Here is a 16,299-nt window from a genome sequence, read left to right on the forward strand (position 1 = left end):
AAACGCAGAATACACTCAACAGCAACAGGTAGAAAACTGGTGCGTTAGTTAGATTTTGCAACGATGTGCATTTTAAAATACTTTTACAAATCAAAAGTATTAATTGAAACCACGTATTTTTCTGACGTTTCGGAAGTCATCTTTGTAGTCATTTTCAACCGAGACGTAACATTGTACTATATATGTATTTCCCCATACTGCGTATAATTCATTGAAACACTCCTTTGACCCCCTTACAGTAGAGGAAACACAATCACATTTAGATAAAACGCCCATCTTTTACTAAGCAAAAAATTCCAAGTTTCGCCTTATTCAATAAATAAAGAACAATTTGTTTGTTATATATAATTAAAATGAAAAATCATATATGCATGTATTTGTTTTTTTTTTTTATATAAAAATGTTTCAATACAACTAAAGAACTCTTAGCATTAAATATTATTTATATAACTAAAAAAATACTCTTTCATGTTTGTTCGTGGAAATTGTTTGATGAACTATGATGATGTTTGTGAAGACAAACCTGATGTTATAATGGAATGTGAACATAAGTTTGTGTTAATAGAATGTGGGCAAGATGCGAGTTATTAGTAACTATCAATAATTAAAAGAAGAGCTAATATAAACAATTGAGGGTGCATAAAGACAAACAGTTACATATATAAATAAATAATTTACTAATATATAATAACGACGATGACAGATGACAAATGTTAAAAAATAAACAATGTTATGTGTAGAGGAGGAGGGGTGGTGTGAATGAAGATGAAATGATGATAGGGTAAAGTAAATTACATAAAAACAAATATTAAATCCAGGTGAGGAGGAGAGGGGTCTTCTTATATAACATATAGGGAATAGGACCATAAACACATAAACCACTTGAAAATGGTATTTCAGGCCTTATGGGTCCTCCCTAAGTTGCCTATGTAAATAGCTTTTAAGTATTTTTTATAAAAATTAAAGCAAAATCTAAATATTATGAGATTTAAGTAAACAGTTGAGGTAAAACACAGCTGAACGAAACGAGGGGATAGCAATTAGTTTGTTTTCTACTGTAAGATAATTGTTTAACAAGTTTATGTCGTGTAGGCACTTTGTGGAGATTTAATCATTGAAAAATTTCTTTTTGGCCGTTAAAGTCTCAAAGTTAAAGGTGGAAAGTCTGTAAAGAAAACAAGTAAAACATAATTAGAAGTTAAACAAATTAAATTTTTATTGTCTTTTACTTACCTAGCCATTTTCGGTGTTAAAAATGATGTTGAGTTTAATGTTGTTTTTGTTGTAACAAAAGTCTCATCAGTATTATTGCTTTTATTGACATTGTTTTCATTATCACTATCCGCTGCTTCAAAGTTTAGAGAATGTTTCAATGGTGGCGTGGCTTTTTCAGTTTTAATTTTTACATCATTTGTCTCATCGTTATCATCCATTTCATCATCAGGTTGCTCATTCAGTGGATATATACGATTGCGACATTTCGATGTACAACCACATTTTACCGTACATTTCTGATCGAGCGAATTACATCCGCAACGCTTGTTGCGGCAGTCACTACGGCATTTGCAGCCCTTGGACTTCCGCTTGTGCTGACCCTTGTCAGACGTTTTTGCAACTCCTCCAAGTGTTCCTGAATAAGTGGAGTCAAAGGAGTTCTGTTGTTGATCTTCATCCATATTGTTGGAGATGTCGGACTGGTTGTTGGATTTGTAATTTCTGATACCGGCCCGCCGCACGTTCTGAAATCAAGTCGTACCTTTTTGTGTAATCACATAATATACAATATATATTTTTATTGAAGTCATTTTGGTGGGGGGAAATGGATTTTTTTAGGGATGATGATGATCATGATGAAAGGAAATAATCAACAATAAACCTGTGTTTATTTGAATACTTACATTTGAGCGTCGTTTGCGTACCATTGGAGTCTTTTGCCAATCGGGATCAGAACTACTTTCATCCATCTCATCTTCACTATCTTCGATTTCTTCTATATCTTCTTCTTCCTCCACTTCTTCTTCTTCGATGGGCTAAATAAAGGAATGAAAAAAAAAACAAAGATTTTTTATTTAAAATTGTGTCCAGTTTTGGGGCTATAAGATAGGCATTATTACATGTGCTGTAAAATGAACAATGTGCATCATTTAAAGTGGGCGGTTTAAGCTTTGTTGTGTAAAGGATGAACGACTTGCAATGTGAATATTATTGTGAACTTAAGTAAAATGGAATCATGTTCACTTATGACGATCATAATTTACCTTACACCACAATAAAGTGTGAACCTATTGGACGGACCAAAAGGCCAATATTCGGAGATTTTCTTAAACAATATATTTCAAGGACCAACAGACCAATATTAGTGGACTTTTAAATAATATTTTTTCAAGGACCAACAGGACGATATTCGTGGATTTTTAAATAATATTTTTTTCAAGGACCAACGGGCCAATATTCGCGTATTTTTTAAATATTTTTTTTAAGGACCAACGGGCCAATATTCTTGAATTTTTTAAACAATATTTTTGAATTTTTTAAACAATATTTTTCAAGGACCAACAGGCCAATATTCGTTAATTTTTTAAACAATATTTTTATAGGACCAACTGGCCAATATTCTTGAATTTTTTAAACAATATTTTTCAAGGACCAACAGGCCAATATTTGTTAATTTTTTAAACAATAATTATCTAGGACCAACAGGCCAATATTCTTGAATTTTATTCAAGGTCCAACAGACCAATATTCGTGAATGTTTTAAACAATACTTTTCATGGACCAACAGACAAATATTCTTGGATTTTTAAACAATATTTTCAAGGACCAACAGGTCCATATTCGTGGATTTTTTAAACAATCTTTTCAAGGACCAACAGGTCATTGTTCGTGGATTTTTGAATATTTTTCAAGGACCAACAGACCAATATTCGTGGATTTTTTAAACAATATATTTCAAGGACCAACAGGACAATATTCGTGGATTTTTAAATAATATTTTTCAAGGAACTACAGACCAATATTCGTTGATTTTTAAATAATATTGTTCAAGAAACTACAGACCAATATTCGTGGACTTTTAAACAATATTTTTTAAATAATTTTTTTGAAGCGCCAATGGGCCAATATTCTTGGATTTTTAAATAATATTTATCAAGGACCAACAGGCCAATATTCGTGAATTTTTTTAAACATTATTTATCCCCTACACCACTATGTGGGGAGGGTATTATAAGTTGGTTTTGGCCAAAAAGTTTGTAACGCATCGAAATAATGGTCGTAGACCCATACTTATATACATATACCAAAATGAATGTCTCGACGAGCTGAGTCGATCGTGCTATGTGTGTCCGTCCGTCTGTCCATCTAAACCTTGTAATTACGCTACAGGTCGCAAATTTTGATTTGATCGTCACGATTGGATTTTGATGGAAGTCCCGGAGGGGAAGAAGCCTACTGATTTTGGTGATGGTCGGATAATATTTACGGGTCGGAATGGGCAAAAAACGTATGTGGACAAAAAGACAACGTTTTTAATAAAACAAAAATTTTTATTTTTTGGATTTTAATTATAATGACGAATATCACAGCTTTGGTTGGGGACTTTCCAAAAGCAAAGCCTGACTATAAAAGTAGGATATTTATACCCTCAGCCTTTAGGCTAAAGAGGGTATTTACACTTTGATACGACCAAAAATGTGCCTCATCGAAATAATGGTTTTAGACCCCAAGTATGTTTGTACGATATCCGTTTCAGACAATTTTGAGTAGATCTAGCAATGTCCGTCCGTCTGTCTGTCTGGCTGGCTGGTGCGCACGATAACTCTCGAACGGATCAATCGATTTGGTTCAAATTTTGGGTATCGAAATATTTTGTCCAGATTCGATTTAAGTTCGAAGATGGGCCATATAGGTCCAATCCTTCAGGTACCTCCCCCACAAATGTTCAAAAATTGTCGCAAAACTTGTGCGCACGATAACTCTTGTAGGGAATAACCGATTTGGTCCATACTTTGTACATCGTGTAATTTCCACCAAACTTAGATTAGGTTCCAATATGGACTCAATCGGTCCACTCCTTCGGGTACCTCCCACACAAAATTTCGAAAAAGTTCAGTTTAGGACCTGGTCTCGAATCGCTTTGATTTTTGTTTACGCAAGTTGTATTCGCTGTCCTCTATACGACGCTGTAAGTTTCATTAGGGGCAAGTCCATACTTCCTGAGAAAATAGCCTGAAAGTTACAAAAAAACCTATGACAACGTGTGTAGTGGTTGCAGCGCAAGATAACTCTCGAACGGATCTGCCGATTCGGTCCATAATTTGGCTTTCGTAATATTTTGTCGAAACTTAGTTCAAGTTCAAAGATGGATTATATCGGTCCACTCCTTCCGATACCTCCCCCACAGAAGTTCGAAAATGTTCGGAAAATTTGTGCGTACGATAACTCTTGAAGGGAGTAACCGATTTGGTCCATACTTTGCACATTATGAAATTTCTACCAGACTTTGATGAGGTTCCAATATGGACTCAATCGGTAAACTCCTTCGACTACCTCCCACACAAAATTTCGGAAAAGTTCAGTTTAGGACCTGCTCTCGAATCGCCTTGGTTTTTGTTGTACCATCTTGTATCCACTGTCCCCTATACGAAGGTACAAGTTTCCTCAGGGGCAAGTCCATACTTCCTGAAAAAAATAGCCTGAAAGTTGAAAAACAAACCCTATGACACCATGTTTATGGGTGGAAGCGCAAGACAATTCTCGAACGGAAATGCCGGTTCCGGCCAAAATGTGGCCTTCGTAATATTGTTTACAAACTTGGTTTAAGTTCGTAGATAAGCCATATCGGTCCACTCCTTCAGGTACCTACGTCACAAAAGTTCAAAAATATTCGGAAAAATTGTGGGCACGATAACTCTTGATGGGAGTGACCGATAATAATAATAATATAATATCTACCAGATATAGATCAGGTTCGAATATGGACTAAATTTGTCCACTCCATCCCGTACCTCGCACACAAAATTTTGGATAAATTCACTTTAAGACCTGCTATTGAATCACTTTGATGTGTGTTGAAGCAACTTACATACGCTGCCTCAATTAAGATGGTAAAATTTGTTTCAGGGGCAAGTCCATACTTCTTGAAAAAACAGCCCGAAGGGTGTAAAAACCCCCTATGGCATCCCCATGGTCTATGTCGGTCCATTCCTTTAAGTACCTTTTCAGCAAAATTTTTGAACTTTAATCCTAATCAACATTTTTGTCGGTTCATACGAGACCAAAATTTTGAAACCCCCTAAATACATAAGTTTATTGTGAAAAAAAAAGTGTTTCAATTTGCACAGGCTGAGGGTATATCTCTGTCGGCAAAGCCGACTGATACTTTTTTACTTGTCCATCTTTACAATGATGCAAACTAGGTCGGCGTAAGTGACCAAATAACGGAGATATCGCAATAGTCGGTAACACATCCCATTTATCCATTTTTTTGGAAATCACGCTACAGGTCGCAATTTTGATCGGATCGTCAGGAAATTTTGACGGTCAATGGGGATCTTACAGAGGAAGAAGTAGTCAAATATAAAAATTAAATATTAATTATTTTGGTTCAGTTCGCCTTAAGTCATTTGGTATAAAAGCCCGATAGGTGAAAACAAAAGAAATGTTTTCGAGTTAAAAGATTATGCACAGAAGTAGTGGTGTAGGGTATCACATAGTCGGCCACGTACCGACTATAGCCTTTTTTAAATAACTTTTTTTCAAGCACCAATGGACCAATATTCTTGGATTTTTAAATAATATTTTTCAAGGAAAAATATCAGTCTTAGGAATTGAACACCTCTTGGGGTACTCCTTACTTATTTTTTATTTATTTTATTTTTTCTTGGGAGACCTGTGTCGTCTAAATTCCACATATAGTTAGTCATCCATCTCTTTGAGATAGTTAGTCCTTCAGAATAGTGGTATGACTAACTGTGTCGAAAACTTTCGACAAATCCATTGCCACAAGGATTGTTCTTTTATGGGGCCTTTTGCTGTTAAGATCATCGGTTATGTTACATGTTACCTCACTGAATGCTGTGACCGAACTCCTTCCAGCTCAGAAACCGGGTTTTGGTGGTCGGCAAGGTGGAAATGCTTAGAAATTGATTTCGTGATCATTTTTAATATCAGACCAAATGAAAATCTTTTTCGATTTCTAAAGTTACAAGTAAACCTATCCAAATAAGATGAACTGCTACAAAATTATAGCGCCACCATTATAAAATCCTGGAATTACCCATTATAAAATAGGGTGATAAGCACATTTAAAAGTCACCTATCTAAATTAATTTAACAATAAGAACACATCACATCATAATACAGTTAGCACCTTCTGTCCGCGTGTGAATTTTCAATCACGTTTGGTTTAATGCAGCAACTTTGGACTTTGAGCACCACTTTCAATCAAGAAAAAAAAAAACACAGTCATATTCTTTATTCTATCTTTGGCAAATTAATGAAAAAAATAGATAACACTTAAAAATTTTGCATAAAATATAACTTTTATTTCTTATTATTTTTGTTTTATAATTGCCAATGAAAAAAGTATACTGCGTCAATCATCAATTGCATAAGTTATCTAAGGCATAATAATAAACGTCGTGTCTGTCTAATCTATTTTTTTATAATTTTGGTTGATGGGTTCGCTTTTGGCCTTATCTAATGTTTGTTTACAATATTTTTTTATACACACAAATAAATACATTTACGTCTTTACAATATTTTTATCAAAGCTATTAAGATTACGATATGTTTTGCGAATTTTAAAGGGTGTTATTTCGGAAAATATCAATATTTTGTATTATCAGTTACTAGGAAAATATTTTTTAATAGTCTTCGTGTATAGGGGGAGGAAGAAGTATCTGTACTTAGGCACTTAGGGTAGACAGATTTTTTTTAAGGAAAGTAACATTAAGTAATTAAGACAATGTCAGTTACTTTTAGGTACATAGCTATAGGTTTGACGAAAAAATATACCTTGATAAATGTCGAACGTGGAATCAAATATTAGATTTTAAGGCTGAAAATGAGCCTAGTTCTGTCACCTTAGTTAAAATTGAGCTGGTATAAGAAAACGTGCAAAATTGGTTTTAAAAAAAAAAAATCGACATTCCAAAGATTTTGTGTATATCTTTATCATTCTTTAGAATTATATAATTAGAATATTTGCCGCATATGTTTACGAAAAGACAAACAACTACTAAAAGTGACGTCATTTTTTTTATTCTACACTTCTTCATTTATTACTTTAGTTTTGTGTTCTAAAGTTAATCGGATTAAGACTACTAATGACTGCTTTAAAAATGTGGTACTATGTAATACATCCCGAATAAAACACTTCATATTTTTTTTGCAACATTTGTGTGGAAGTCTGCCGGGCTTCCCCAAGAAAAGAGGATACTGTCGCGATCAGGATCTAAAAGGCTACCTACGGTAAAAAATGGAGTGTGATTCGAGGAATGGCTTTAAACTAGATTTAACTCCACACGAAGATATCGATCGATATATTCTATCCCCGTACATGACCTAAGTTTGGGGAAAATATCACTATGTGCAACGTTTGGGCGATGTCAGTTAATCATTTCGAAAGTTATCGTAGTTGATTATCGAACTTTCGGTCATCAACTCTAGAAATATGGACTTTCAAAACAAAGAAGTAAAAAATTATGTGAATTGAAACGCCCATCTATTGGCAATATCGAATATAGAAATTTTGGGGCCCTTTTTGAAATTTGTTTTGAAGCTCAAAACTATTGCGGAGGATGTACTTTAAGGAATGGACCGGCATAGTCCATTTTAGAAGTGGATCTAATTTTGGGAGTCATTCCTTTTGATAGATAATGTACCCACAGTCATTTCAGCATGGACTTGCCCACGGGATATTTCGGACTATTTTCTCAGGAAGTATGGACTTGCCCCTGAAAAACATGTACCGTCGTAATGACAGCGAATAAAAGTTGTTACAACAAACATCAAAGCGATGCGATAGCAGGCCTTAAACTGCATTTTCTGAAATTTTGTGTAAGAGGTACCCGAAGGAGTTGACATATATAGCCGATTTTCGAACCTGATATATGTCTCGTAGAAACATAATGATGTGCAAAGTATGGGCCAAATCTGTTACTACCTTTGAGAGTTATCGTTTGCACCATTTCACTGAAAAATTTTCTGTTACCTAAAAGAGTGGACCGATATGGCTAATCATAGAACTTAAACTAAGTTCGGAAAAATATTACGATGTCCAAATTTTGGACCCAATTTGCAGATCCGTTCGAGAGTTATAGTGAACTCGAACCACTACACTGGGTGCCATAGGTGCTTTTCACAACTTCGGGCTATTTTGGACTTGCTCCTGATAAAACGTTTACTGCCGTAATGGGGACAGCAAATACAAATTGTTGCAACAACAATCAAAGCGATTCGAGACCAGGTCTTAAACTGAACTTATTCGAAATTTTGTGTGGGAGGTACCTGAAGATTGGACCGATATGGCTTATCTTCAAACTTAAACTAACATTAAACAAAATATTACGGAGGCCAAATTTTGGACTGAATGGACTGATCCGTTTGAGAGTGATCGTGCGCTCCAGCCACTACACATGGTACCATAGGGGTTGTTTACAGTTGTTCTCAGGAAGTATGGACTTGCGCCTTAAAAAACTGGTATCGCCGTAATGGGGGCGGCGAATACAAGTGGCTGCAACTAATCGATTCGAGAGCAGGCCCTAAACTGAACTTTTCCAAAATTTTGTGTGGGAGGTACCCGAAGGAGTGGACCGATTGAGTCCATCTAAGTCGGGTAGAAATTTTACGATGTGTAAAGTATGGACCATATCGGTTACTCCCCTCAAGAGTTATCGTGCGCACGAATTTTCCGAAAATTTTCTAACTTTTGTGAGGGATGTACTGGAAGGAGTGGACCGATTAACTCGTCTTCGAACATAAACTAAATTTGGACAAAATATTACGAAAGCCAAATTTTGGACCGAATCAGTTGATCCTTTCGAGAGTTATAGTGCGCTCCAGCCAGGCAGACAGACAGAGAGACTGACATTGCTAAATCAACTCCGAATTGTCTGAAACACATTTCGTCCAAATATACTTGGGGTTTAAAACCATTATTTCGATGAGGCACATTTTGCCCGTATGAAAGTGTATATACCCTCGCGTTAGCAAAAAAGCTGAGGGTATAAAAAAATATATAGTTGTGATTACCACTACCTTCGACAAAAATTCCAAAATGATCTCTATGCAGCATTTAAATCGCACATACGCGAACAATTTGAAACGTTCGTTACCTAGGTATCCCAAATAGGTGACTAATATAATATCAATCTTCTAACTTTATGATGTAGGTTTTGAAGAAATATTACGATGGGATGGGATTTGAGAGTTGGCGTGCTCAGAAGGAAATTTTATAGTTTCAGGCCATTAGCTCAGAAATTATGGACTAGACCACAAGGACTATCTTCGGTAAAAAAAAAACTTCAAAACGATCCTGAACATACCTTGAACTGCATCAATAGACTATGGTAAACATCAAAACTTAAGCAATCATCAGTATTTTGATTCTCTAACTCGTTCTCTGAGCTACCGACATAAATCGGTAAAATTAAAATGCTTATTTTTCATTAGTTTCTCGTTGGAATTGAGCTGAATGATCGAAGAATAAATAAATGATTCAAAATAATGCTACATTGATAACACACTTCAAAGTGTGTTCAGGCAAGTGCAGCAAAATAAGGTGTTGCTCACTCGATTGTTCATGCTGACATGCCATCAGCTAACGCATCCCAACCGCAACATAGTGGAACAGGATTCACCGCCTCTACACATCCGAAAATGCATACACCGATACAGACTCGAGATTCAGGAAGTCATTCCACCCGACTGCATACGGGAGCAACCCAGCAAGCTATAGACTGGTGTGATATCAATCGCCCTACGACGATTGTGTATGCAGAGCAAGCCACAAGACTCAAGATTTACCCTGTCAGAACTGGACCAAAATTATACAAATCGTCGATGATAAATGTCCATTGTGAGGACAAGAACTACGCGAAGCAGCACATTTATTCTCATGTTCAGTTAATCCTACAGACTTGGCCCCATTGATCTGTGGATTTGAACAATTGATGTGGAAAATTTATAAAACCTCCTACTCCAAATAACATTAATTCCACAATCTCACATTTCTTCCACACAAACACCATACAGATTACCAAGTTCGTCACTTAAAGATTCGTTTTTCAGCTACAACAATGAACTGCTAAAGTTGTTCATCGATTGGCCGTAATTGCCTTTGGAGAATTTTCGTAAAAATGCACCACCTTTGGACCCAACCTTACGCTAGGTTGGCAAGGGTTAACGTCAACGTTTTGGAAGTGGATCTTATTTTGGCAGTCATTCCTTTCTATAGATATCGCGCCCACCAGCCATTTCAGTTGCATAACATAATATCTCTGTAAACAGGATCACAAGGAGTACCTTCGGTAAAATTTTCCTAAGAATCTTCGAAAAGACCTTAAACTGGACTTAAACAAAAATTTTGCCCTTTTGGGGAGGTACCGGAAGGAGAGGAACGATATGCCCCAGTTTCTATCTTGAACTAAGGTTAGACGAAATATTTGTTCGGACACAAAAAACATAATATCGTTGTAATCGGGACCACAAGGAGTATCTTCGGTAAAAATTTCCAAGAGATCCTCTAACAGACTTTAAACTGCCCTTAAACAAATATGTTGAACTTTTGTAGATGAGTTACTGGAAGGAGTGGGAGCGATATGCCCCAAAGAGATCCAAAGTTCGGAACAATTTGGTTGCTCCACTTAAGAGATATTGCCGCGCATAACATTTTAGCAAATATTTTTGAACTTTTGTGGGGGAGGTACCGGAAGGAGTGGAGAGTGCGCACCAGCCACCACTACATATTGTGGTCCGAAACAATCCCAAGGCAGCGGGTTCTTTCGTAACCGATTGACCCGAAATCAAAAGTGTGTCTGTCACAGCCTGCCAACCCCGCATCATATGCTGCTACAACAAAAACCGTAGGGGATTTTGCAGCATTTGGGCCATTTTCTTAGGAAGTATGAAGATGCCCCTGATAAAACTTGTACCGTCGTAATAGAGGCCCCGAGAACTACTTGGTGCAATGGTATGCACTCATGCCTTGCACTCAGAAGTTCTGATTCCCAGGCTAGGCAACATCACATTGCCAACGGTGGCAAAATAACCCCAGTGTAATGTTCGCGACATTTCTTGAGTATTTCAGTCATGTAAAACTTATCTACAAGTGGTGTCGTAAGACATGCCGTTCGGAGTCGGCGATAAACAGTAGGTCCCATATCATGGAGCTAATATGAATCAGGGTGCACTCATTGATATGAGTGAAGTCTCCCTTGTCCCTTCTGGGATGTTTGTGGAACATTATTATTATAAAGAATGGACCAAATCAGAAACACTGCTTGACGCAATTGTGAGAAAAAGATAGTTAAATATATCAATATACAATAATGGAATCCTCTCTGCATATGCCAATAACACTGTACAACAAAATTGAACTTTTCTTAAAATTACAAGAAACCCTGCACAGATTATGAAACAAGACCGAAAAAAAGGAGACACGTGTATCGGCGTTTTGAAAGTTTACGTCTGGAAGTAACCTAAATAGGCGTGGCAAGTTGCGCCCCATTTCTACAGGTTTTGAAATATTCGACATCAGATTCCTTGTAATCCTTGCGATTTGGGTATAAAGTGTATTTGGCAATATTACAGACAGCAATGCGAGTCACTAAACGGGTCTTTTTGGCCCCTTTTTTCAAAACGTTTAAAAACTCCTTTTAAATGTGATCGTATCAGACCAAAATATTCTACAAAATTATTTGCCGTACAATTTTACTATAGGCCCCCGAATACACCAAAACTCTAAATCGTACCAAAACGCCAGGAATCTGCCAAAAATAAAATAACGTTTTAGGCTTAATGTTGTACTTTATCTCAGTTTATTAAGTTTTGTCCCACAAAACTCCATTGAATATATTTGTTTTGTTCTTTTTTCGAGTTGATGCATGAAAGTAACATGAAATTTAGTTCTAGACGAAAGGTGGTTAAAGATGCATAAGCAAAATATTGATAACCCAGATCCAGAAAATATTGATAACTACGTATTACGTAGTATTATAAACTAAAATAACGTCATCAGGATAAGTCATAGGTTCCTGATATTGTATGTGAAAATGCGGAGATAGTCTACGGCTATTGTCCAGTGAATATATATCTGACATACGAGTCCTAAAATCCATGGTTTTGGCATGGTCTTAAATACTAATGTTGGCAGCTACTCCTGCTCTGACTGAATTAACCCTTGAAATCATCAGCCATATCCTAACTAAATTTGTTATGATCATTCATGATACACACATGTGTGTCAGTTCCTAGGGTCAGTTCCTAGTAGTAGACCAATATTAGCTTGAACAATATCCTTGAAAGGTTAATACTAGGCACACTAATTCATTCATTTCATTTATTTCACATGTAATATGAGGCGATGGGGCCGATAAATAAAAAAATTACAATATATGTATGTTAGCATTAAGCTAAACCTTAAACAGGCAAAACTACTCCATTTTTTATAAGTAAACATTAATTAATTGTGGAAAAACTTATGTAAATAATCACATATAGCGAGGGAAACCCTTTTTTCTGGTATTACAATACTTTGAGACCATTCAGAATCTCATATACTACTAATGAAAGAATGATCTCATTGTTTTGGTTCTCAAAGATCAAAGTTTTATTGTTTATAATTTAAAAAATAAGTTAACTGTTAATATTGATTTGTTAATGTATACCTTTTATTCCAATAATAGCAAATGAACCCACTAGGCAAGTTATAAATACAAATTGGAATGGAAACCAAAATAACAAATCCTACAAAAAGGCCACAAGTCCTGTTTCTCTATGACGATTCGAACCTAAATTCGTTCGAATTGCTACCAAACTCCTACTTTGAATTAAATATTAAAAAAAAAAACGTTTGATAATAATTCGAACGGACTTGGTTTCCAAACGTCTTATAGAATCACAACGTATATTCATTTAAATTTACGACTGTATGAAATTAAGATATTGATTTCCATTACACACCTTATCCATACATACAACAAATACTTATAACCATAAAAATTCCATATTAAAATAAAATATGTATTATGAAGCGAAACATATGTTTAGCTGCAATGAAACGCCCGTTTTCGTGAAAATGTGAATATGAATTAAAATAGACATTTGATGATGATAATGATTTGATTTTTTCACTAAAAGCCGTATGAAATGCAAAAAAGCAAATAACAAAAATTGAAAAAATCACAATGAACACAACACTCATCAAGTTTTTTTTTATAAATACTCACATCTTCTTCTATTCACCGCATGATGTCGGAGAATTTTGTAAAAACTGATAAAAGCTATGGAAGATAACAACAAGTCCGGAGAGAATTGGAGGGGATAGATTAAGAGGATAGTGCAATAGATAGAAAGGAAAAGAAGAAAAACGGAAGGTAATTGCAAAGGAATATAAAGAAGAACATAAGAGAGATACTACATTAGTTGTATTCATAATTTTTGGTTTTTGTTGTTTTTTTTTTATTATCTAATAAGAAAATTATATTTTTTATCTTTGGTTCAGAGATAGATACTACCTATGCACTTACTAAAATTTAAAAACAAACACATATAAACAATGATATTTACCTTGGCAGAAGATTTGACTTTCTTTTTGGCTGGTAATGGTTGCACAGGCTGCATATCAGCTCGCAGTTGTTTGCTATTTTCAAGTTCAATCATTAGAGATTCAATCTTCTTTTGTTGTTCCTCTTGTAGTTTCAAACGTTGTTCTTGTTCGGGTGTTAAGGCCACAGAAATCTTCTCCTCATATTCGGCAATGGCTTCTTCGTGTTCAAGTTTCATTTGTTTGATGGTCTTTTGGGCCTCGTGACAACGATCATCGGCAGCATGCAATTGGGAACGTAAGTCTTCTAGTGCCAGGGAATGTTCACGTCTCAGCTCGACCATGGATTTCAATAGATGCTTGAACACGACACGAGCCTCTGCTATGCTTTGGATACTATCCGCCAGCGATTGTATTAGCTTGTCGACATCATTAGCGCATACCTTCTGCTGGAGGTCGGAGATTTGGGCGTTTCGCATATCCAATTCCTCCTGCATGGTGGCAATTTCCATACCGGCCTGAGAGTGGGGCTCGGGGGGAGGTTGTTGTTTTTGTAACTCTCCCAAACGACTGCTAATTATGCCACGATCATCCATTAATTGTTCAAGTGTACGTTCAGCATCAATAAGGGATATAATTACCTCAATTTCGCGCTCAACGCATGCTATGACCTGGTCAATCTTCACGGATGCAGCGTTGGCGTCTTTGGCGGATTGTAATTTTTGTCGCTGTGTCTGGGCCACCTTTTGTCTTTCGAGAGCATCTTTGAGTCTACAGAGAGGGGAGAGGGGAACAAAATTGACAGTCAATCAATCATTCAGTCATCAAGGGGGAGGACAAGGGTATGGGGATTTGGGGATACTGTAAAGAAAAGGAAAACAATTTGAGGGAGTTTGGAGATGAAACTTACCTCTTATTTATGGCCATGGCTTCTTCACATTTCCGCTTCAAGACATTGCGCTGTTTGTTGTGTAGGGCCTCTTTGCGGGCCATTTCGTTTTGCATTTTACGATCTTTGTTACGAAGTTGGATTAGCTCCTTTTCACGATTCATCTTGAACTGCCTAAAGTTCTCAGCTTCTTGACGCATGGTTCGAATGAGTTTAACTTTTGACTCTTTCATAGCTTGGATTTCAGAACTAAGGTTTTTAATCTTTTGGGTTTCTTTTTCGCGAACCTTCAGCAGCTTGGCTTGTTGGAGATTTTTGCGTTTCATTTCCCCAATTTCATGTTCAAGAGCCTGTAAACGTTTGCGCCTCTCCTCGGCCAGCTTGGCAGAGGCATTCTCCTTGACATGTTTCAATTTATCCAATAGCTCAGCCTTTTCATTCTCGAGCTCGGCAATTTTTTGTTCACATTCCTTGACTTTTTCCTCAATATCTTCATCAAATGTGGAAAATTTACTGAAATTACCAGCCATGCGCAGTTGCAGTTGTTCCTTAAGGCTGAGTTCACGATTTATGCGCCTTAGTTGCTCATTTATTTCAATTTGTTTGTTGGTAAATTCCTCTGTGCGTTCCTGGACTAGGGCATTCATTTCCGACGATGACGCCAGCGAACCATCTGGATCTTCATTTTCACCATTCATATCACCATTAACTGAATCACCAATTGAGGAACCTGTCTTGTGATCCATTATTTCTGTTTGAGTCTTGACCAGCTCTTCATCCAAACTCTCCACCATTTTGCTAATGCACATGACGGTTTCCATTAATTTCTCCTCATCCATAGAGTTGTCTTTACATTTCATTGACACCTCATGGAAATATGATTTCATTTCATCTGTTTTGGCCTTCAGGTTTTCATGGGCAGCCTCAGCAATATGAGCACGCATTTCATGCTCTGTCACATCGTGCAAGGTCATTTGCCATTGTTTTTGCAGTGTGCGATATTTATCTTGCAGCTCTTTGTATTTTCTGTTTTGTTCTGCGGATGGCATAATGGCGGGCATAGATGAAGCCATTAGGGGTGGTACAACAGGTGGTGTTACACTCTCCAATTCTGTGGTTAATGAACTGGTCATGGTACCACCTTTTGTAAGTAGTTCGAGGCGTAATTTTTGTATGATGCCCTTGAGACGATTGATTTCAGCAGCATGAGGATCTTGATTGACAATAGGTTTATTCTTAATTTTACGTGCACGATCTGCATAACGTAATGTACTCAACGTTTCGGCAACATTATAATCGGCAGGTGAGACACATGCAATCATAAGCGTCACAGAATTACCACCAAGTGAATCTTGCAGCAAGCGGGTTAGTTTCGAATCACGGTAACGTACAAAGCCAGCACCTTTGCCATCTGTGGAAAAACAGAGATAAAAAGAGAAGAACTAAGTTAGTCCAGAGGTCTTATGGAATCTATTTTAATAATATCAAAGACCCACAGAACAGCAAAATGGTGAATTGAATGGTGAATATTATTTCATGGACCACCAAACGTGGATTTTTTAAAGAATATTTTTTCATGGACCACCAAACGTGGATTTTTTAAAGAATATTTTTTCATGGACCACCAAACGTGGATTTTTTA

General features: G+C 36.4%; 1 protein-coding gene across 4 annotated transcripts in view; it reads right to left on the bottom strand.

The window, feature by feature from the left end:
- Positions 1-330: 330 nt before the first annotated feature.
- The window catches only part of Klp3A (kinesin-like protein 3A), a 34,407-nt gene continuing 18,438 nt past the window's right edge, over positions 331-16,299 (bottom strand). The window contains exons 4-9 of one of the 4 annotated variants that reach the window (XR_012411789.1): positions 14,679-16,068; positions 13,792-14,539; positions 13,452-13,505; positions 1,899-2,030; positions 1,234-1,739; positions 331-1,165 (exon numbers count right to left, since the gene is read on the bottom strand). Coding sequence is in view for 1 of the 4 variants with exons in the window: in XM_073977519.1 (XP_073833620.1) it covers positions 1,108-1,165; positions 1,234-1,739; positions 1,899-2,030; positions 13,792-14,539; positions 14,679-16,068 (2,834 nt within the window). In the remaining 3 variants the exon portion in view is untranslated. Of the gene's footprint in view, positions 1,166-1,233; positions 1,757-1,898; positions 2,031-13,451; positions 13,506-13,791; positions 14,540-14,678; positions 16,069-16,299 lie in introns of all 4 variants that reach the window. The other 3 variants (XR_012411790.1, XR_012411788.1, XM_073977519.1) reach the window with 3 other exon arrangements.

Source organism: Musca autumnalis, unplaced genomic scaffold (genome assembly GCF_047663935.1).
Source record: "Musca autumnalis isolate F117 unplaced genomic scaffold, ASM4766393v1 scaffold_3, whole genome shotgun sequence".
In the NCBI taxonomy this organism is placed as follows: domain Eukaryota; kingdom Metazoa; phylum Arthropoda; class Insecta; order Diptera; family Muscidae; genus Musca; species Musca autumnalis.